We start from the raw sequence: 23030 nt of genomic DNA, 5'->3' as shown, positions 1-23030 counted from the left end.
TTCTAATTATACCAACCTGTATTTTAACGTTTGTTGTCTCTCTGCCCAATTCCGCTGTGGTTTTTCCTCTCCTACTGAAGACAAGATTTAGGTTTTCAGGATCTGTTTCATTTGCCATTATCTGGCAAGAGGTGTTCTCTCTCTCATCCAGAGCTAAGAGTTCTGCAGCTAGGCACCCTAATAGTTCATCTGTCAATTCTTCGCTCTTCACAGAATCTAGAATTTCTTGTGAAATTGAATTTGCCTCCTTGAAAGTGTCCTCATATGTGTGATACGTAACTGACTCATTAGCTAAACTATCTGGGTCCAAAGAACGAGCCCAATGCTGATATGCTTGGGGAGATGCCCTCTGTTGTTTCTCTTGGAAAGAGAAACTCTTAAGTGTTTCAGACTTATCTAAAACCCTCTCGAACCCTACATCATTAGTTAAAATTTGGTTGGCATGTATTTTACCAAGAGGGGGTGTATTCTGCTTTTCTTGCTGTACACGCTTGTTGGAAGCCTTGTCACTGGGCACTGCCCAACTATTTTCGGAAAGGGCCAGTGGGGTCTGGTGATGTAGCTCTTCCAGTTCATGCAGATCTCTGAGGCTTGTGGCAAGTATTTGATTGTTAGAAGTGTCTCCTTCATCACCAGACTCTTCCATAGAGACTTCTTCAACAGTAGACAAATCTGTAACGGGGAGTTCATTCTGTTCAGGGGACCGCTTGTGCGGCAGAGCCAAGTTCATGGGATGAACTTCATCCCTGGAAGAGAGAAAGTCACTTCCCGAAGACTTTACCTGCCACTCTGGATCTGAAATAGCATCACCATTTCCAGTGCCTTGTAAGTTGCTACCTATGGCTTTGTAACCCTTTTCTTTAGAAATTAAACTTTTATTCTTTTGTTTAATGTCAAGTGAAGCCTTTGCAGGCTTAATATGTGGTCTTTTCTGAGAAAATCTTGTTCTGCCACTGCTGCTCCTCTCACTGTGTGAAGATCGACATTTGCTAGTAATACTTCTCCCAGATGGAGCTGAGCATATCTCTCGGTAATATTTGTTCTCATGACGTTCAGCCTCTCTCATGTGACAATAAACAGGAGTCCCAAACATTTCATAGATTCCAGGCCCATTAGCAGTTGAATTGATTTCTTTGAACATGTCACTATACTTAAGATCTAAGTAATTGAGTCTCGGCTCTGTTGGTTGAGCAGAGAGGGGAACAGAAGACTTTTTTATTCCTGGATTCTTACAGAGGCAAGGAAAAGATTGCTTTTTGGGTTTTAGAGCTCGGTGACTTGATTGCTTCTTTTCTACCTGTGGCATTGGCCTTTGAAACTTGGGGGACTGCCGAGGTCTGGGGTCAACAAGCCCCAAGGCAGGGAAAACTTGAGTTTTAATGCTGTTTTTATGCATGGTAGGCTTGATGGAACCTTCAATGGCAATCATGAAATTCTGGGGTGTCCTGTTACTGCTCTTGGTCTTTGATTCCAACTTATTTCTGTGGGTTTTCCTCTTATGCCCATCAGTTTCTGGGTGTGCGAGTATGTTGAAGCTGGTGTTGTTTTGAGGAGTGCCTTTTCTTTTTGGGAGGCTCGGTTTGGCTCTTGCCAGTTCCCTGGGAGTTCCATGTCCAGGGAAAGTGATGTGGATAAGAGGCACTATTCCATTCATTTCTGGTTTGGTGGCCTCTGCTACTGATACTTTTATGTTTGTCTCCATGCCTCTATGACCTTGAGGGAGCTTCTCAGTGGGGCCATGAGGGACTGCATTGGACAAACTTTTAAGTACAGTATACTCTTCTAAAATATGATTTGGCTCAAGTGCTTCACCTTCATGTACTGAAGCACTTTTGGAATCAGTCTGATCGTTTCTAGTTTCTTTATCCTGGTTTAGAATTATTTCTGAATGCTGGGATTCTTGGAACTTGATTGACATGGTACATCCAACTTCACAGCCTTGTTTACAGTTTCTGGCTACCGAACCCTCTTTCTTTCCTGACGAAAGACGTTGAGAATTCTCTTCTGCTTTTCTCCTTTCATGACCAATGCAGTCAATATCCACCTCCCTATCTGTCGAAAAACTGCTTTGCTTACAATTCTCAAAGGACACCAAAGATTGTCCTTTTCCGAAGTCAAAGGTTGTGATTTTGTTACTTCCTTCATTTTCCTTGGAATTCCTATTCTCCTCCATTTCCATGTATTGTCTGTGATGGCTAGCCTTCCAAAAGGAGCACATGTTTCTGGACCAAATGGAGCTATCAGAGGACCTAAGAGTCTGATCCACAAACACCTTAAATGAAGTTTCTTGCTGCTTGTGCGACGGTCTAAACTCCTCAGATCGACTTCCAGGCTCTGAGAGCTTAGGTACAAAGGATATGAAGTTCGGAATATTTCTTTCTCTCTCTTTTTGATCCTTGTGATTTGGGGGGATTGTGTGAAGACCAGGTTTCATGGACAAAAGTGACAACTGTGGCAGAGGGAACTAAAAGGAAAGAGAAAAAGGTTAATGAACACAGAAATGTACATGATATCATATTAAGTGGTTTAAAGTAATCCAGAGAGATTCTCTTTTTTTTTAATTCAATTAGCCAACACACAGTACATCATTAGTTTCAGATGTAGCATTCAACAATTCATCAGTTGTGTAAAACACCCATTGCTCATCACATCACGTGCCCTCCTTAATGTCCATCACCCAGTTACCCCATCTCCCCATCCATTCCAGATAGATTTTAAGATTCTCTTTAGGTAGCCCTTTACAAGGTTATCTTAGAGATTCCAATTTTATTTTTCTATTTTTTAAAGATGTTATTTATTTGTTTAATTTGTCAGAGACAGAGAGAGAGCACAAGCACGCAGAGTGACAGGCAGAGGGAAAAGCAGGCTCCCTGCTGAGTGAGGAGCCCAACGTGGGGCTTGATCCCAGAACCCCGGGATCATGACCTGAGCCAAAGGCAGATGCTTAACCAGCTAAGCCACCCAGGTGTCCACTAGGGATCCCAATTTTAAAGACTAAAAGCTCACTTCTGGTATTTTTGGTAAAACAATACTTCTAAAAACCCAGATTGTTGGGGGTGCCTGGCTGGTTCAGTCAGTGGACTAGGTAACTCCTGAACTCGGCACAGTGAGTTCAAACCCAATGTTGGGTGTACAGATTACTTAAAAGTAAAATCTTTTAAAATATAAATAAATAAAAAATAAAAACCAAGATTAGTATAGCTATACAGATTCATGTTTATGTATTTATAATAAAACAAAGGCCCTGTAATGTAAACATTAAAATTTTTAAAAATATTTATTTATTTTAGGGTGAGAGAGAGTGTGTGTCAGCGTGGAAAGAGACAGAGAGAGGGGGAGAGAAATAGACTCCCGCTGATTGTGGAGCCTGAGGTACAGCTTGAGCCCAGGAGCCTGAGATCATGACCTGAGCAGAAATCAAGACTCAAACGCTTAACCAACTGAGCCACTCAGGTGCCCATATTAATATTAAAATTTTAAGATGAGAAAATTTATTTCTCTTCTCTTTTCCTTTTCATTTCCATAGAATCGATCTCTAAGATTTTTTAAAATACCCACTTAGCTTAAAATTTCCATTACAGAGGCATCTGGGTGTGGGCTCTACACTGGGCAAGGAGCCTGCTTGGGATTCTCTGTCTCCCTCTCTCTCTCTGCTCCTCCCTGCCTCTGCTTATGCTCTTTCTCTTTAAAAAAAAAAAAAAAAAAAAAAATCTGTTACAGTTACTTTAACACTGATTATTAGGTTATAGACTAACTCAGAATGTGTATCTGGAGCACAACTACTCCTTAATATTTTAACGAATTGTTTTGTTGAGCGGGGCTTAGAAAGGTGCCACACTATATACTTGAAACCTAGCAACCGTGAATGGTTTTTACTTCTTTGCCCTCTCAACTATTTTCAAAAGAAGTTGGTTTTTATTATCAGCAACCTCTAGAGGTCAGTGTAACCCAATATATAAAATTCAGCTTTATGGTCATTAAGCTATAAAGTAACTTTCCACCGTGGTTCTTCCCAGATATGGTACCTAATTATATTAGAATATTTATAGGCATGGATCATGCATGACAATCGAGAGCTATATGTTTAATTGTCATTGTATTGCTACCTGTTTGTAAGAAGAAAGGAAAAGGAAGCTGATACTAGAGACTTAGCCATTAGAAGTAGTAAAAAGCAGTGTGATTTCCCACTTCTATTGTCCAGAAGATTTTCTTCAGTCACTTAAACATACTGTCAGAAATAAAGACGGGGGGTGCCTCAGGGGCTTAGTGGGTTAAGCCTCTGCCTTCGGCTTGGGTCATGGTCCCAGGGTCCTGAGTCCTCTGCTCAGCAGGGGGCCAGATTCCCCACCCCCCCTTCCCGCTCTGCCTGCCTCTCTGCCTACTTGTGATCTCTCTTTGTCAAATAAGTAAGTAAAATCTTTAAAAATAAATAAATAAATAAATAAAAACAGATTCTGCAAGGGCTTAAACATCTCCCTAGTAGTAGCTTTTATTTGTTTTTAAGGCCAATAAATTCCTTTTTACAATACTGAGCAGGACCTATGCACTTTCTTTCTTTCTTTCTTTTTTAATATTTTATTTATTTATTTGACAGAGAGAGATCACAAGTAGGCAGAGAGGCAGGTAAAGAGAAAGGGGGAAGTAGGCTCCCCGTTGAGCAGAGAGTCCGATGTGGGGCTCGATCCCAGGACCCTGAGATCATGACCTGAGCTGAAGGCAGAGGCTTTAACCCACTGAGCCACCCAGGTGCCCCACTATGCGCTTTCTTATAGGCTCATGGGACAGAAAAGAGGCTGGCAGTTGAGAGGTTCGCAAGAATCTTTCCAAAAACTATACTTACAAACTAAATTGGGAAAATCTATCACTGTGGGGAAATTTTACCTAATTTCTACACATGTTAAAAGAAGGAAAAATATGGCTAAAAGAATTACTTACCACATTATATAGTGAACAGAAGACACGCCAGAAAAGAAATGTACATGGCAAAGTATAACTGTCCTAGTAGCTATTTGTGACTCTCTAAATTGTCTGTGAGCTGTTGTTTTCCAAGCTATAGTTGCTGAGGATTTTGGTTCTGAGTTCTTTGATAGAGTTTGTCTCTAACAAGAGGTTCTTTGGTTTTAAATCTTAAGTCAGAAATGCTAGAACTAATCTTACCTCCATTCTTCGGTTACTGTACTTCATATCAGAAATAGAAAACTCTATAACAAGAAAAAAATAAAATAATTAGATATTCTTAGTAATAGAGTGAACACAGTAGATTTTAAGCCAGAGTTGGAGATGGAGTGATCTTAGTGCTAAGGTTTGAGTAAAAGATAAAATTAAGAAGTTTTCAAGTTGTAATCCACACGGTGGTGGGTATAGAATGATTATAGAAAACTTAAGGCTTAAAAAAAAAGAAAGGAAAGAAAGAGGGGCCCCTGGGTGGTTCAGTCTGTTAAGCGACAGCCATTGGCTCCGTTCATGATCGCAGAGTCCTGGAACTGAGCCCGCATTGGGCTCCCTGCTCAATGGGAGGTCTGCTTCTCCCTCTGCCCTTCCCCCATCAAATAAATAAATATCTTTAAAACAAACAAACTTCAGGCTCCCACCGCTGAAGGGGGATGCTGTTTTATATATAATGTTTTCTTATATACAGTTTACCCTTGAACAACATGGGTTTGAACTGCGTGTGTCCACTTACATGTGAACTTTTTCAATAAATGCAATACAGTATTGTAAATGTATTTTCTTTATTTTTAAAAAAATATTTTATTTATTTATTTGAGAGAGAGCAGAGGGAGGAGTACAGGTAGAAGGAGAGGAAAAAAAATCTCAGGCAGACTCTGTGCTGAACACGGAGCCCGACATGGGGCTCAGTCCCAAGACCCCAAGATAATGACCTGAACTGAAACTAAGAGTCAGACCTTCAACTGACTGAGCACCAAGGTGCCCCTTTATGATTTTTCTTAATGATATTTTCTTTTTTCTATCTCACTTTATTGTAAGAATACAGTATATAATACACATACAAAATATGTGTTACTTGACTGTTTATGTTATTGATTAGGCTTCCAGTTAACAGTAGGCTATGAGTAGTGAAGTTTCTGGGGAGTCAAAAGTTATACATCGATTTTCTATGTCAGTTTCCCCAACCCTCACATTGTTCAAGGGAGAACTGTAAATGTATATCATATATATATATAATATGCATATTATATACATATACATACCTGTTTGTGTTTGTATATCTACATTTACATTCATAATTATATTCATAATCATATTTATGTTTATGTTTATATTCTGATAGGAAATACAAGCTTTCTGGGTCAGAGAACGGAGCATTCATTACTCACAAAGATCATAGCACCAGCTTCCCACACCTCAGTTCCCCACAGGGCAACACAGTGAGTACCAGATGTTTATCTGTGTGGAAGCACCACAAAAACAAACCCTGAAATTATGAGACTCAGAGTGATGGGTACTTCGACCCTTCTTTCTCTCCCAAGAAAGCGTGACCTTTACTATGAAATGTAAGCAAATGTCTCCAGGAGAAAGGGGGCATGTATTTCTGGGTTTGATGATCCTTGAATGTAAGCTCCTGAGGAAATAAATGTCTGAATTTTTCTGGAGCAGTACACTAACTCTAATTTCCAGGACATGTTTATCATGCAATCATCTTTTAACCTCATTTCCTAGCGCTTTTTGTTCATAAAACTTGGACCATACAGAAATGTGAAAACAAATATTCATGTATAATAGGGACAATTGTTTGAACTTAAACATGGGCTAGATCATACATGGGATTTACTAGGTAGTGTCGACCTAGTGGTTGTCCTTTTACCAAAAAGTCAGAATGGTCCCTAAAGCCCCACCCACCACCACAGCTTGAAGTTAAAGCCAAAAGGTCCCACGTGTCCAGTGTCAAGGCAGGTCCCATAAATGGATGAAATGGGACAGATAGGGACAGTAGTGAGGTGAAATTGTGTGCCCCAACTAAAAAGACATCTACTGGGAGCCTGAGTGGCTCAGTTGGTTAAGCCACTGCCTTTGGCTCAGGTCATGATCCCAGAGTACCAGGATCGAGTCCCACACCGGGCTCCCAGCTCCATGGGGAGTCTGCTTCTCCCTCTGACTTTCTCCCTTCTCACACACACTCTCTCTCTCAAATAAATAAATAAAATCTTAAAAAAATAAATAAATAAAAAGACATCTACTACACAATTCCAAGTGATGTTGTCCATTCCAAATGGATAACTTAGTACTGCTAGTTTCTCCAGTCATCAAGAGGAGCCAGAGAGCTGGATATTTCCCACCCACCCCCTTTTTTTAGTGTTTTAAAGGTCGAACACAATATAATCCAGGTCCGTTTTAGCCACAGGTTGCCATTTTTTTTTTAAGATTTTATTTATTTATTTGACAGACAGAGATCACAAGTAGGCAGAGAGGCAGGTAGAGAGAGAGGCAGGGAAGCAGGCTCCCTGCTGAGCAGAGAGCCCGATGTGGGGCTCGATCTCAGGACCCTGGGATCATGACCTGAGCCAAAGGCAGAGGCTTTAACCCACTGAGCCACCCAGGTGCCCCCACAGGTTGCCATTTTAAAATCTGACTTAGAAACAGACCTCTCTAAGATATAACACAGGTAAAGAAAACATTGGCAGGTGAAAAATGGTAGATACCATTTTTCAGAGGTATCTACCTCTGAAAGAGGATGCCAATAGGAGGGGTTTGAGCATTCCTCTTAGCCATAGCTAGCAAAACCACCTTCCAATTCTTTATGCATTTCTTCAACAAATATTTGAGTGCTTGATGAGTGACTGATAGATGGCAATAGAGTTGTCAACAACAAAGGCAAAATCCTTGCCCTCTGAGAGGTCATATTCTGGAGGTTGAGGTTTCCCTGTTGAGAAGATGCTACAAGTTAATAACAGAAATACAGCTGAATATAAAGTATAATTGGATGCAAGTGTATAACCTCCTGATTTAAAAAAGAAAAAACCTGGGGCGCCTGAGTGGCTCAGTGGGTTAAAGCCTCTGCCTTCTGCTCAGGTCATGATCCCAGCATCCTGGGATCGAGCCCCGCATCGGGCTCTCTGCTCCACAGGGAGCCTGCTTCCTCCTCTCTCTCTGCCTGCCTCTCTGCCTAGTTGTGATTTCTCTCTGTCAAATAAATAAAATATTTAAAAAAAAAGAAAAAAGAAAAAACCTTTCTAACCTTATTATAAATATTTGGATAAATGTTATTCAGTGTTGGGAAGGCACGACATGAGGTAGAAAAACACTCAAACATTTCTGGTGAGATGGTAGAGGTGAGATCTTGCTGGTAGGTACTTCGGCATTAAATGTTGAAGGCCTTTCTACAATGTGTATAAAATTCCAGTTAAAAGATCAAATGTGCCAGGTTTTCTCCATTCCACAAACCTCACTATAATGATAGTAAAGGAAATTAAAAAGGAGTAAACAAGAACAGCAACAACAACAAAAGCCCAGAGGACAAGACAGCAGACGAGGAAAGTCAACAAAATTTTACATAGTGAGAAGTTAATAGATGAATAAGAATTGATTGGCTGTCAGCCTGCAGGGGGAGAACTCAGTAAGAAATAACAACTCCAGACAGGAGCCGGAATTGAAGATGCTGGGTACCTCCAAAGGTGAGGATGAAAAAAAAGGGGGTGCTTGTAAGTCTGGGGAAGAAGTGGTTTCCAGCTTCCCTGTCCTGCCCCACTCAACCGGAGCTGCTCTTCTCTGTTTCTGGCCATGGCTGGAAGTTTACTTTCTGGAGAGTTTGGGACAAAGATACTAAGGAGCTAGGAAGTATAGCTGAGAGCAGAAGCAGGGTGCTGGAGTGAAAATAAAAGGATTAAGGGAAATCCGGCAAACTGAGAGACTTTCAATCCACGGTCAAGGGCTTGGTTTTTCCCTGTCTAGGAAAAACTGGCCAAGAGAAAAGCCTATCTGTGCACACTGACACTTGGGGAATCCCTCACTCAACCATCTAGGTCTTTCTCTGCCCATTCCACACGCTCCCTAGAGCACACAGCACTTTTTAGTCCCAAGAAACACAAATAGATAGCCAAGCCAAGGAACAAGGGATGTGTGAGGAAAGCCTCTGATGTGAAAATACAGAGAACAAAACAAATGGAAAGAAACGGAGACAATGAAAAACAATCATTAGTATACTTTATGCACCTCTTCTCAGGAAGCTACTGGGAAGGCGCCCTACTGAAAATCCTGCCCTGACAGCTTCTCTGCTATGCGATCTCTTTTATTGCAGTCCGCCAGTAAATGTACCGTGTTGGACTACAGGTTTGTCCCTGGAGGTTTAAGCCAATTGGTTTAGGACAGTGGTGAGCAAATACCAAAGACAGCGTTGCCCTCAGGGAAAATGCTGGCACCAGGGCTGCTATCTGGTAAATAAGTCTTGGGCCAGAGAGAGTGGCCAACTCAAATCCTGGAGGAAGGCATCTTCCAGGTAAGCCCCCAAATTCCCACAGGTAAACATCAACTAAATACTAGTTCACAGTAAAGATTTTTCAGACATTCAAGAAAAAGATGATAGATAGATATGTAGATAATTTATTGGCAGAAGAATAAAGGGGTCACTGTAATTAAATGAACTCACCTTCAGATTTTCTTTGCTGCCCCTTCAGAAAGTGAGGAACACCTTCTCTGACTACAGACATGGAGACGTTTGGTTCTAAGCAAGGTCTTGGCAACAAACAGCCCACATTCTCATCACAGAGCTCCTTGGAACTTTCCTCTTTCTTCAAAAGTAAAGGCCCCATGGTCAGCATCTTGGTCTGGAAGTCCACCATCTCATTTGGGAGAGAAACAGCATGTGCTCGTGCCCATTCTCGATGCACTGGGGCTATCTGACTAAAAGGGCGGAGACAGAGTTTCATTCAAAACCAACTCCCTGTGTTCTCTGGATCTCCACTTCTCAGTCCAGCCTGACATCACCAGAAAGTTGGAGAACTATTTCCAAGTGGTGCTGCTGAGTGGAAGAGCTGTACTCTTGAAAGGACAAGACCTCTCCACCCTCTGACTCACGCCCCACATCATCTGCCTCCCTGCTTCCCTGGCAGAGAAATCAGAGGGGGCAAGTGCAGACATAAGGGGTGCACTCTTTTCCTTCTCCCAAAGGCATTAGCCAGCTCAGGACTTCTCAAACTATCTTTGGGAAAGGACCAGTTTTTAAATTTTCCAATCCCTTGTGGAATGACACTTTTGTAGCATGTTTATAATAAAAGTGAATTAGTATAAGAATAAAACAAAAATCAAAACCGTGAAAACAAAGCCCAGTTTTTTCATTATCAGATCAGTGAACCTAAAATTACTCGGTCACACAGGAATACAACTTTTTTTTTTTAAAAGATTTTATTTATTTATTTGACAGAGAGAGATCACAAGTAGACAGAGAGGCAGGCAGAGAGAGAGGGGGAAGCAGGCTCGCCGCGGAGCAGAGAGCCCGATGCGGGACTCGATCCCAGGACCCTGAGATCATGACCTGAGCCGAAGGCAGCAGCTTAACCCACTGAGCCACTGTATACAATCAGTTGTATACAACTCAATACTGAGTTGTATTCCAGGCGCCCCGGAATACAACTTTTTAAGTGTTTACATTTTCGCAATCTGTCCTGACTTCATCACGGACTGGTAAGAGAAGGACTACAGAATCACATATTAAGTAGCACTGCTACAGGGTCAGCAAACTCTGCCCTAGGAGCCAAAGTCAGCCTTCAGTCTGTTTTTGCAATTTTATCGGATCACAACCATACCCATTTGTTTTTATACTGTCTATGACTGCCTTGGAGCCACTATTGCAGAGCCGAATCATTGCAACAGAAGCCACATAACCCTAAAGCCTAAAATGTGTATTTTCCAGCTCCTGCCACAATAATATTTACTACTGCTTTAGAGTGTTTTTTGGAGGGTGAATTACTAAAAATGTAGGTTACCACACAAGTATCCCTTTGTACTTAAATTTCAGCCCAAACTTTCAAAGAAAATTCCTTACTTGTTTTCTTGCAAATCTTCTTGGCTCACTTCCTGGAGATAACTGACATCTCTTGGGAAAGTAACAATAATCTCAACACCTATAGAAACACATGATGATGATAAAAAGAAGAAAGTAATGAATTCTGGTGACATCTGGGAACTGAGTATTTTATTTCTGGTTATTTAGCTAATGTTTTTAATAATTAAAGACTGTGGAATAGAATAGAAAGCCCAGAAATCAACCTACAACTCTATGGTCAATTAATCTATGACAAAAGGAGGCAAGAATGTGCAATGGGAAAAAGACGGTCTCTTCGACAAATGGTGTTGGGAAAACTCGACAGCTATGTGCAAAAGAATGAAACAGGACAACTTTCTTACACCACACACAACAATAAACTCAAAATGGATGAAAGACCTAAATGTGAAACCTGAAACCATAAACAACATAGAAGGGATCACGGGAGTGGCATCTCTGACATTACCCATTGCAACATTTTTCTAGATCTATCTCTTGAGGCAAAGAAAACAGAAGCAAAAATCAACTATTGGGAGTACACCAAAACAAAAAGCTCTGCACAGCAAAGGAAACAATCAGCAAAACTAAAAGACAACCTAGTGAATGAGAGAAGCCCTACTAGCCAATATATAAAGAACTTATATAACTCAACTCCAAAAAACAAATAATCCAATTCCAAAAATGGGCAGAAGACATGAACAGATGTTTCTCCAAAGACATCCAAATGACAGATACATGAGCAAAAAAAAGTGCATAACAAAACTTTCCAGGTATGAAATAAAGATTAATGGTGAGCAATGCTTTCTCCCTAGATGGAGCAAACAAGACCCCCTTCTGTAATGTGCAACTAATGACACCTACTTCACACAACCACTGGGAACTTTCAATGAGATCATTTACGTGGCCCCATAGTAACTTGCTTGTGTATGAATTTTGATCAACTCCTATCTGATTCCATGGAATGATTTCCAGTATAACCCTTAAGACAGAAAGTTCCAACTTGTAGAATCAATGTTTGCTTACAATATAACATGTTAAATTTACATTTAAAAACTAGTGTGAATCATGCTACTTTAAGTTTGGTCAGGTATTCATATACTTTTATTAAGTATATGCCAAACCTAACCCTTTGTGCTGAAGATACAGAAATGAACAAGGTATCACTGTGATCTTAGTAAAGACAGCAAATAAAAAAGCAAAGAGTGTATCAAGTTAAACACTGTGATAGAAGTATACAAACGTTGTTGCAGGAACGTAGAGATGTATCCTTCTAGAACAACCCAGTGCTTGTCCCAGTCTTCAGTCCTATCTCTGTGTTTCTTAGGGCCATTTAGTGAGTCTCCCTAGGCCTAGAAGAGCTGTGGTTTTAAGCAGCCCCACTGATAGAATGCTAGGAAGGAAGGAGAGCAGAGAAGATCAAAGAGGGGTATGAATCAGACAGATCTGGACCTACACCTCCCCTCTGCTCTTCATGGGTGACTTCGGGAATGTTCCTGAATAATCTACCTTTGGTTTTCCCGATGTTTTCCAAATATGACGACATGACTGCAGGTTTTCTAATAAATAGCAAGGAGCACGTGTCTAAAAATGAGGCTTCCCTGGAATGGTCGATATATTCTTAAAATTTTTTTCAAAGAGCCTAACCACCACACTATTTATCAGCACAAAATGAGAGGCTTGGAATTCAAGTGTAAGGAATACCTGTGTGACTGCCTTTGTGGAAATTGTTAGAAACTAATGACCCCATCCTAATTGTTGGTCCTAAATTGCGGGGTGGGGGGTATTATAGAACATGCTGACTCTGAAATCAGCTGGGAACATACAGATGTTCCCCATTTTGTCTCTCTAATAGTGCAAATGGTCGTGGAAACCTCTGAACCTACCCAGTGGGCCAGAAAAGATTATGCATTTTCACATGTAGAAGTAGAAGCCTTGCTCCTGAGTGTGCCCTTCCACTTAAGAAGAGGTCAAGCAAGCCTACCAGAAAAAGGTTACAGTAGAGAGAAACTAAGGCAACGTTTAAATATAGCCAGAAACAATTTTTCAGAAGAGGTGAAAATGATATTCAAAGTGGGAAAATGATCCTTAATTTGCTAAAGTTCAGCCATTATTAAAATGAAAACTGAAAAATGGCCCAGTCTAATTCACTCAGTGATGAAACATTATTGTCTCCAGAAGTGTCTTCCTTTCCTGTGTTTTCTGCTGGTTCTGTTTAAATTGGTGGGCATCAAAGTTCAAAATATTTTGACACCCGGGGCGCCTGGGTGGCTCAGTGGTTAAAGCCGCTGCCTTCGGCTCAGGTCATGATCTCAGGGTCCTGGGATCGAGTCCCGCATCGGGCTCTCTGCTCAGCAGCAAGCCTGCTTCCCTCTCTCTCTGCCTGCCTCTCTGCCTACTTGTGATCTCTCTCTGTCAAATAAGTAAATAAAAAATCTTTAAAAAAAATATTTTGACACCCTCTCCACACTTTCATAATTTCCTACACCGTGATTCTCAACACGGATTTTTTTTTTTATCATGAAAAAACTGTATTTAGATTTAGCCAGCTGGACTCAGTTTAGATGATCCCAATTTTGTTGGCAACATCCAAAGCATCATAGTCAGGGGCCAGTCGAATGTATGCCTTCTTCTCTCCATCAGGCCTGATTAAGGTGTTGACCTTGGCTACATCAATGTCATAGAGCTTCTTCATAGCCTGTTTGATCTGGTGCTTGTTGGCCTTGACATCCACAATGAACACAAGTGTGTTGTTGTCTTCTAGTTTCTTCATGGCTGACTCAGTAGTCAGGGGGAACTTGATTATGGCATAGTGATCAAGCTTGTTTCTCCTGGGGGCGCTCTTTCGAGGGTATTTGGGCTGCCTGCAGAGACGCAGAGTCTTGGGTCGTCAGAATGTAGGTGATGTGCGGATCTTCTTTTTTTTGTGACTGTGGACGCCTTTCAGCACCGCTTTCTTGGCCTTCAAAGCCTTTGCTTTGGCTTCGGCTTTGGGAAGGGCAGGGGCTTCCTTCTTAGCTTTTGGTGCCATCTTCGTAAAAGGGCCGGATTTTTTTTTTTTTTTAAACTGTATTTTCCAGTCTCCTTTGCCACTTGAGTTCAGAAAGCCAACTGGAGAGACAGAGTTTTTTCATGAGTTACATGAAAAAGGTAAGACGCGGTCATCGTTTTTGCTGGTGTTCTTGTGTGCAGGTGGATGAGTTTCCAAGCTTGATATGTGAGCAACTTTCTGGTTGGGGCAGAGCAGCGTGATATGGGGGTGAGCAGCTGGCTTTGAGATGTAATTACCAGAATTCTTCCTGACAATCGAACCTAGAGTCTGTTCTTCTCCTTTGGCTTTTCAATGGTCTGTGAGTTTTCTAATATATTTTATTGCTAACTCAATTAAATTTTGTTTTTTGCAACAAGAATCCTAACGGATACAGTGCATTAAGAAATTTTAAGCACAGTACTTTTAGGAAATAAGTTCTTATTCCATTTATGAAGAGAGGAATTTTACATGTTCAAGGTAGTCTTCAAGGTTTGCCTCTGATAATTGTTCTAGGAACATAGCTGATTGATGAATGCAAGATTTTTATACTAAGGAAAAAGATGAGGGTTTTTTTTTTTTAAGTTTTCATTTATTTATTTGACAGAGAGAGAGAGAGAGAGAGAACAAGCAGGGGGTGTGGCAGGCAGAGGGAGAAGGAGAAGCAGGTTCCCCACAGAGCAGGGGGAGCCCAATGTGGGACTCGAACCCGGATCATGACCTGAGCCGAAGGCAGTTGCTCAACCAACTGAGCCTCCCAGGTGCCCAAGATGAGGAATTTTTTAGGGGTGGCATAAATTGTACTTTTTAAATTACCATCTATAAAAGCCTATAATTAAGCCAGTGCAGGCTGCAGGAATATTTAGCTGTTAAAGTCTATGGGTGTGATCTAAACGCTATAGAGTTTATATATATTTTGGTCATACTCCCTTTTTTTTTTTTTAAGATTTATTTATTTATTTGACAGACAGAGATCACAAGCAGGCAGAGAGGCAGGCAGAGAGAGAGGAGGAAGCAGGCTCCCTGCTGAGCAGAGAGCCAGATGTGGGGCTTGATCCCAGGACCCTGAGACCATAACCTGAGCCGAAGGCAGAGGCTTAACCCACTGAGCCACCCAGGTGCCCCCATACTCCCTTTTGAAGAGAATACAGTGAACAAAAAGATAAACTAAATGATTAAATGTGTGTATCTACAACAGGATGGAAACTCACATGGCATGTACATAAAGTCTTTATAAAGTGTGCCAACACTTAAACATCAACAACTGCAAGTATGTTAAAAATCTGTAAATGGGAGTTCAAGAGATTTATTGATACTTAAGGTGAATACAACGCACACTAGTGCCCCAAACGTTTTTATTTCACACTTGTGACTTGAAAGAGTGACTACTAAAGACGAATAACTATGAGAAGAAAATTTAGCAAAAACATAAGTGCTTCTTTCAAATTTGAGAAATTTCAAGCAAAATTTTAAGCAAGAGTTTAATGGAGGTCTTACATATGTGCTATGACTCCTTTACAAAAATTTTTATATTTTAAAATTATAAAAAATTATAAATGTTTTAAAATTTAAACATTTAAAATTATAAATGTTTTATTTATTTGAGAGAGAGAAAGAGTGAGCAAGAGAGCGAGTACAAGGAGTGGGGGTCGAGGTGGGAGGCAGGAGGAGAAACAGGCTCTCCGCCGAGCAGGGAGCCCGAAGCAGGGGTCCATCCCAGGACCCTGAGATCGTGACCTGAGCCGAAGCCAGAAGCTTAACTAACCGAGCCACCCAGTTCCCCCTGACATTATAAATTATTTTAAAAGAATTAATTGCACCTCAAATGGCAAGTCATCTCCAAATAGAGTAGAATAAACAAATTATTTAATCTCTTGGAGGGTACTTGGGACACAACTGTTCTGAGAACTCTGCTTTGAAATGTTCAAAAGTCAAAGTCAGACCACAAGGGGTGTTTGGAAGAGGGCCAGGATTTTTAAAATTTTAATTATTTAGTTATTCACCACCCTCAGCCTGGACAAAGGAGATTCCAAGTGAGTTTGAGAGAGACAGGAGCTCGACAGGAGAGGGCAGCATCGCATAAGGGGCCAAAGGAGATAGTGGTTGGGCTGGCACTGTGGTGTTTGAGGAGGTTCACCGGGTTGCGGAGAAAAGAATCCAAGAGGACAGCTTCCCTGCAGAGTTAGAAATGGAAGCCAGAAAACTGCCGAAGAGAAACTGGAGCAGTGTGAATAAACATTTAATTTAAGAAATTTATAGGTGAGTAGATCACTGTGATCTTTGTGGAGACTGTTTTCTGAAGTGAGAATCTGCAAATACCTTGTGGTCTGTTAAATGCAAAGGCACTCATGGATGTGACAGGATAACATATTTGGAATGGGTGTTGTTCTGGAAAATTCCAGACTTATGTCCTCATGGAATAAAAGACTGAGACTTGGGGCTTTAGGGCCTTCTTTAGTTCCCCATCTTTTTCTGAAGAGAGAAGCCCTGGGATAACAGCTGATGGAGAAATGCTTGTTTCTGGAAGAGAACTGATGCCTGGAGCTGATGGAAGATTCTGAGAGGAAAGAAATGGGGGGAAAGATGTTATCAGACAAGATGGAAAGCGGGGGAGGATGGCCAGCTGAGTTGGAGTGAGGTGAATCAAGAGAGAGACATAAGAGAGATGGCCATTTTAGCTGGCATGTGGCCAAGACTCTGATTGAGCTAAAGATCAAAGGATAGGTCTGTGAGTGGATTTTCTTGACCTTTGAACTTTTCTGTGTTTTCAAAGTTCTCTACCAAGACTACTGAAATTGGGGTGGCAGGGTGGAGAGAGAGTGGAGTCCAAATAATCAGTGTATACAATAACACAAATAATAGCCCAGATACCTTCTGTCCCGGGTTGCCAATCTTGTCCATCACCACTTGGATCTCCTCCTTCACTAACCAATATGGAATGACTACAGTCCTCGTCTTGGTCAAACTCCTGCAATATCATGAAATAGCAACTCAATTATTCAATGTACTACTTTGTTGACAGAATGAATAATGATTTTTTGGGGTGCCTGGGTGGCTAAGTGGGTTAAAGCCTCTGCCTTTGCCTCAGGCCGTGGTCCCAGGGTCCTGGGATCGAGCCCCACATTGGGCTTTCTGCTCACCGGGGAGCCTGCTTCCCCCTCTCTGCCTGCCTCTCTGCCTACTAGTGATCTCTGTCTGTCAAATAAATAAATAAAATCTTTAAAAAAAAAAAGAATAGTGACTTTTCTAATAGTGATTTTCTAAGTTACACACAGTGGATTCCTTTTAAGTTGGAGAAAGTATTTAAGACTGAAATAATGGGAAAAGTATATCCTCCTGAGCACCAAGCTCAGACAGTCCCATGGACATGATTAAGTGCATAATCGAAAATGAAGATCAAAGCTGAAATCACATAGACACATAGAAATTCAATATCTTATACTTTTTATCATGTCAGCATCCAGGCTGCTAAGCTGCCACGAATTCCATCTGGGTGGGTAACTGGAAAGAATCCTTTGGCCACAGCAGTGAACAACCCCAAAGGAACATGATTTTTTTTCCATAATGCCTCCCTGGGGCATCATTTACAGTTGGCAAGGATGGAAATCCCTGCCCCATATGGAAGCTGCAGATATAACTCTAGACTGAAAGAAGACAGCAAAGCTGATTAAAGTTTTCACTATGACAGCTTTCTGATCTAATCATGGCATGCAACCTCTCAAGGAAGGAAAAACTTCCTTTCTACCGTGTAGAAAGTAATCATTATGCTAAGAACCATGGTTGAAAACCAACTTGATTTATGAAAAGTAATCCCTAATTCTCCAAATGAGAAGTGTTTTCTTATTAGAATTCATTGTTGTCGATAGGTTCCTTCCTTAGAAGTTGTTGCTGCCAGTGATTTTGCCCTATTTAATGTCTATAACAGTGATAGAGGCAAGCGGTTGTTAAAATATCCCCTCATAACCTGGAAGTTACAATGAGCTCTCTGGCTTCTCTTATCTGGGTGAGCCGCCTATTTAAGGGAACTGTTGGATATAAAGTCTTTGCCCTAAGCGCAGATGCCTGTCACACAGGTGGGCAGGGCAGTCCATCACAAAGATTCTGAAATGTCATTCATTCATAACCAGTCGAACTTGGGAATCTTTTCCACTTTGTTCATCTTAATTTTCACAGAAAATACTAAAAGTAAAATACTTCATTTACACTGCCATTAGGTATTCAATCATAATAACTTCATAGTCATACGTATTACACTGCCATTAGGTATTCAATCATAATAACTTCATAGTCATACGTATTACGCAGCAGGACCTGCTTTTTTTTTTTTTAAGATTTTATTTTATTTATTTGACAGAGAGAGATCACAAGTAGGCAGAGAGAGAGGAGGAAGCAGGCTCCCTGTGGAGCAGAGAGCCCGACGCGGGGCTCGATCTCAGGACCCTGAGATCATGACCTGAGCTGAAGGCAGCGGCTTAATCCACTGAGCCACCCAGGCACCCCAGGACCTGCTTTTTAAAGCATTTTCTATCACCTGGCAAGGGTTGTGTACCCTGTCTCAGACCATCCCGGCTGTCATTGGCAAATAGGAGACCTGGGCTGGGTCACCCTGATACTAGGCTGTTGTGAATTTCACGGCTTGCTCTTCTCTGCATTTCAAAAATTCTACCACTATGGGGCACATTTCTTCTCCATCCCATTCATTTACGCAGGATCATGGGATCAAGCCCCATATCCCACTCTCTGCTCAGCAGGGAGCCTGCTTCCCTCCCCTCTCTCTCTCTGCCTGCCTCTCTGCCTACTTGTGATCTCTCTCTGTCAAATAAATAAACAAAATCTTTAAAAAAAAAAAACAAACAAAGGGGGAGTGGGGAACTCTTTTTAGAATATATAGAAATACAAAAAAAATTTTTTTAATGCAGTAGAAAAAAAATCTCCTATTATCCTACAAATGAAAAGCAAATTCTGTTAACATGGAAATAATATTTCCTTAGTCTTTTCCCAAAGTATTTAAAAATAGAGTTGCATCATACATTGTTTTATCCAGGTTTTTCACTGAAGACAAGTACAAATTACATAGCAATTTACTAAGTAAACATTATTTTAAGGTAATTGTAAATTCTTTCCCTCAACAAATATCTATCATAACAATGTTTCATTAAACCCGTGAGTCTTACAATAGAAGCCCAGAATGCTTATTAGGCAGTTCTTAATTCTTCAGTATTACACATTGTGCTGTGAACATCCTTGCAATGAATACCCCAATTTTGTATTATTTCTTTTTTTTTTAAGATTTTATTTATTTATTTGACAGACAGAGACCACAAGTTGGCAGAGAGGCAGGTAGAGAAAGAGGGGGAAGCAGGCTCCCCGCCGAGCAGAGAGCCCAATGTGGGACTCGATCCCAGGACCCTGAGATCATGACCTGAGCTGAAGGCAGAGGCTTAACCAACTGGGCCACCCAGGCGCCCCTGTATTATTTCTTTAGAGTAAATTTCTAGATATGGAATTATTGATCCAAAGACTATGAGCATTTTTAAGTTGTTTTACACACATTACTTTACTTTTATTTAATTTTTTTAAAAGATTTTATTTATTTATTTGACAGAGAGAGAAGAAGAAGCAGGTTCCCTGCTGAGCAAGTAACCCGATGTGGGACTCAATCCCAGGACCCTGGGATGGTGACCTGAGCCGAAGGCAGAGGCTCAACCATCTGAGCCACCCAGGGGCCCTCACCCATTACTTTAGAAGTTCGCACTTACTACTTACACTCTACCAGCAATGCATTAGGGTGTTTTGCTACACCTGCTCCCTTAGCAATTATTATCACTTTTCATTTTTAGGGATAAAACACATGAAATTGCTCATCTTATTGTTCTTTGAATGTGCACACTTTGATTAGTAAAAAAGTTTACAGATAGTTTCACATGTTTATTGACCCCTGAATTTTTCCTTTATATATATATAAAGGAAAAAATTCTATCTATATATATATATAAATGTATAAAAATATATATAAAGAAAAAAATACATATATACATATATATGTATGTATATATATATGTATGTGTGTATATATATGTATGTGTGTGTGTGTGTATATATATCTATCTATCTATATATCTATATATATCTATCTCCAGACTAAGGATCCATATATATATATATATGTATATATATATATATATCCTTAGTCTGGAACACTCTATGAGACCTCGAAATAGATTTCTACGATTTCATATAATTACATTGACACAATGAAATTTTTATGCTAAGCTTTGGAAAATAGCAGGCTTCATATGGAAGCCTTGATATACAATTGGCCTTCACATCAGGTATCTATGTTATTAATGAGCTGTGATCAGTCTCTACTGCTCAGTTCATTTATTAGTTGGTTCTTTTGGAAAATCTGAAAGATGCAGAGTCTGTGCACACCTACTTACAAAAACCCATGATGATGACTAGCATTTACATACATCGTGTCAGACACTCCTCTATGCAACTTACACATATTAACCATTTAATCCTCACACTAACTCTAAAGGTAAGAACTGTTGTTTTCTTTTTACACACAGGCCCAGAGAGGTTAACCAAGGTTATGTAGCTAGCTAGTGGTAGAGCCAGGAATCACACTCAGACTCTGAAGTCTGGTTCCAGAGTCCTTAACCTTCTGCATTCATGCTACCATGAAACGCTTAAAATAAAGAATCTCAAAAAGAACCAGAAGGTGCTTGGGTGGCTCAGTAGGCCAAGTGTCTGCCTTTAGTTCAGGTCATGATCCCAGGGTCCTGGGATAGAGCACTGTCAGGCTCCCTGATAAGTGGGGAGTCTGCTTGTCCTTCGCCTCCTGCCCCTCCTCCCTGCTCATGCTCTTTCTCTCTCTCTCTCTCAAATAAATAAATAAAATATTAAGGGGGGAAAAAAAGGACCAGAAAGAAAAGAATCAGTAACAGTAAGCAAAATTAAGAGACAAGGATACTAAAACCCAATTTGTAAGTTTTGCATGGGAAAAAAAAATAAAAGATATGTGACACCTGTAAGTATCTGACGACAATTTCTTCCATAGAATAAACTGAAAAACCATGAGCATCACACATACACAAAAAAGGATGTAAAGAAGACTTTAAAACAGAAACAGCTCCAGATTTTCTAATTTCCTTTAGAATGATAAATATGAAAGATTTCAAGATGTACTTGGGTGCCCCAAGGAGGACAACTGAAATAATGACAGTCATGAGTGAAGGAGAGAAAATATTAGAGCAACACCAACATAAATGGATTTCATAAACCACTGACAATGATGCGGGAGATAACAATAGACTAGAAAAAGGGTATAGCATTCGAATCTACAAACAACGGAATCCCAAACGTACAGAAGAGAAGAGAGGCAGAGGAATCATACGTAATTAAATCAGGAAGGAAGATTCTCCTTAGATGAAAGGAGATTGGGAGAGGCTGGAAAGTCTCGCAGGGGGCAATCCCACAAGTAAGGCAGCTGCCTATATTCGTAAACGAGAAAAATCTATTGCAGACAGCGAAAAAGAAAACCAAGCTTTCATTCAAAGAAAAGAAGTGAAGGATGACCTTGGGTTTTATGATTTAAACCCTACAGAAAGCACGAGAGAGAAAAGGCAAGTTCAATAGTCAGAGTCTGTTTCTCCCTCAGAAATGACTTCAAAATTATTTAAATCATAATAAGAAAAATACGGAGTGAAGGCTCAATAAGCGTTTTTAAGTGGCATGGAAAAAACTGTACTACTGTAAAGGGATGTTTAATTCTTTTACAAAAGAAAATTGCTTAAACATACCATTAAAAAATGAAAAGCAAATGTGTTTTTGTTAACCAATTTCTAATGCATGACTGTTACTTTCAAGATTAGTCTCTAGGTATTTTATTTCAATAAAATTTGGTTACTAATATTAGTAATTAGTAACCAAAACCAAGACAACCTTCAATGTTGTGACAAAATGCGCTCCTTGCAGGGTTGCTCAGCCTCACCCCTACTGACATTGGGACTGGATAACTTGCCATTGTGTGTATTATCCTGTGCCCTCTAGGATGTTTAGCAGAATCCCTCACCCCTACCCACACTAGATGCCAGTTGCCCCTCCACCCCAGTTGTGACACCAGAAATGTCTCCAAATGCAGCCAGATGCCCCCTGGAGGGCAAGATCGCCCCCCTGTGGAGAACCAGTGTATCAAAGCAACTCTGGTTTGGTTTTTGTTTTTTAACCTGCTTTAAAAAATTATAAATTCACAAAGGAAAATACTCAAATAGTATTAAATAAGCTGGGTTTTTATTTTTTTATTTTTTAAAGATTTTAAGTACATCCACTATGGGACTTGAACTCACAACCCTGAGATCAGGAGTCACGTGCTCTACCAACTGAGCCAGCCAGACACCCTTACACTGTTTTTTAATATTAAAAAATAGTAATAATAGTATTAAAATACACATTTCCATTCTACCTCATCCCATCCCATGCCCCAAAGGAGTCCTGATTTAACCATTTCTATACATATATTTTTAAAGATTTTATTTTTTTTAGACTTTATTTGAGTGAGAGAGCACAACCAGGGGGAGGAGCAGAGGGAGAGGGAGAAGCAGACTCTCTCCTGAGCAGGGAGCCTGATGTGGGGGTTGGTTCCAGGACCATGACCTGAGCCAAAAGCAGATACTTAACCAACTGAGCCAGTCATGCGCCCCTAAAGATTTTGTTTTTAAGTAATCTCTACAACCGATGTGGGGCTCGAACTCACAACCGGAGATCAAGAGTTGCATCCTCTACCAACTGAGCCAGCCACGTGCCCCCAACCATCTCTATATTTTAATTTTAAATTAATTTCAATGTGTGTCAAACTTACATATTTTTAAAAAGTCAAATAATGGTAAAAACTTTTAAGTAAAGGTCATCAGTTTCCTTCCCCACCCTTTCCCTCTGAGGTAACCACTTCCAACATTTTAATTGTTTCTTTTGATATTTTCTTCCATATCTCTAGCTGATACA

General features: G+C 40.4%; 1 protein-coding gene and 1 pseudogene across 1 annotated transcript in view; both read right to left on the bottom strand.

Annotated features, from left to right (window-relative positions):
* The window catches only part of MAP3K19 (mitogen-activated protein kinase kinase kinase 19), a 43271-nt gene that overhangs the window by 10996 nt on the left and 9245 nt on the right, over positions 1-23030 (bottom strand). Inside the window, exons 4-8 of the mRNA XM_046019299.1 lie at positions 16896-16992; positions 11000-11078; positions 9605-9858; positions 5158-5201; positions 17-2464 (exon numbers count right to left, since the gene is read on the bottom strand). Coding sequence (XP_045875255.1) covers positions 17-2464; positions 5158-5201; positions 9605-9858; positions 11000-11078; positions 16896-16992 — 2922 coding nt within the window. The remainder of the gene's footprint in view (positions 1-16; positions 2465-5157; positions 5202-9604; positions 9859-10999; positions 11079-16895; positions 16993-23030) is intronic.
* Positions 13557-14027, bottom strand: LOC123950840 (annotated as a pseudogene).

Source organism: Meles meles, chromosome 9 (genome assembly GCF_922984935.1).
Source record: "Meles meles chromosome 9, mMelMel3.1 paternal haplotype, whole genome shotgun sequence".
Classification (NCBI taxonomy): domain Eukaryota; kingdom Metazoa; phylum Chordata; class Mammalia; order Carnivora; family Mustelidae; genus Meles; species Meles meles.
This window is presented reverse-complemented; position numbering and strand designations above follow the sequence as displayed.